This window comes from Monosiga brevicollis, genomic scaffold (assembly GCF_000002865.3).
Source record: "Monosiga brevicollis MX1 MONBRscaffold_3 genomic scaffold, whole genome shotgun sequence".
Taxonomy (NCBI): Eukaryota; class Choanoflagellata; order Craspedida; family Salpingoecidae; genus Monosiga; species Monosiga brevicollis.
The window spans coordinates 828,202-829,080 of NW_001865040.1; the positions used below are offsets into that span (position 1 = coordinate 828,202).

At 52.2% G+C, this 879-nt stretch overlaps 1 protein-coding gene across 1 annotated transcript; it reads left to right on the forward strand.

Moving 5' to 3' along the window:
- Positions 1 to 174: 174 nt before the first annotated feature.
- On the forward strand, positions 175 to 834 carry MONBRDRAFT_5710 (uncharacterized protein; the record flags this gene model as incomplete). The annotated part of the gene is made up of 1 exon (XM_001742969.1): positions 175 to 834. The coding sequence occupies one exon, from the start codon at positions 175 to 177 to the stop codon at positions 832 to 834; it is 660 nt and encodes a 219-aa protein (XP_001743021.1).
- Positions 835 to 879: the final 45 nt, after the last annotated feature.

Consider the following 879-nt stretch of genomic DNA (forward strand, 5'->3'; position numbering starts at 1 on the left):
GCATTGACCTTGATCTTTTCAGAAGGAATATCGCTGCAGATCCTGCCTTCTGTGTGTTCGCCGCTTGCTTTTGAACGACTCTTTTTTCTCCGCTTACCCAAGACCTGCCCCGCTCTGGCTTACGTCTTGACTTGGCGGCGTTGCTTGATCGCATGGTAGTTGACACACTTTAACATGGCTACTTTTGTGGAGGACGGCGATCCAGCTTGCAACCCCACCAACTGGAATGTGGGTGTCCATAGCTCACACGCCTCCCTTTTTGACCCCACACGGCTAAACATCTCCAATTGGGTTGAAAACTACCGGGCTGTGGGTGCCAAGCACGCCGTCCTCACCGCCAAACACGGCTGCGGCTTTTTACTCTGGAATACCTCGACCACCTTGCCAAATGGAACGGAGTATCCCTTTGCAGTGGCACGCAGTTCCTACCCAAGCTTTCAGCGCGACGTCATTGCCGAATTTAGCTCCACCTTGGGGGCAGCCGGCCTGGGATATGGCTATTACTACAGCACTGGCAACAACTACTTTCTCAACCGAGATGGCTTCAAGCGCATTGGCAACCCCTTACCAGGCCAAGTAGATTTAACTGACGAACAATATAATATCCTGGTCTTTGAGCACGTCAAAGAGCTGTGGACGCGCTTTGGATCGCTCTTTGAAATCTGGTTTGATCATGGGGTCTCGGCGGATCAGGATCAGCAGCTAGCCGCATTGCTCAAGCAGTATCAGCCCCAAGTCGTGGGCTTCAACGGACAGGGGATCATGACCAGCCCCATCAAGTTCGTACCAAACAAACCCGCTGCTCGATGTGCTTTTTTGCTTCACTCTTCTTGACTTCACCTGCGTGTGGGTTTTGTGCTGGTCTTTCAATTGTGGGTG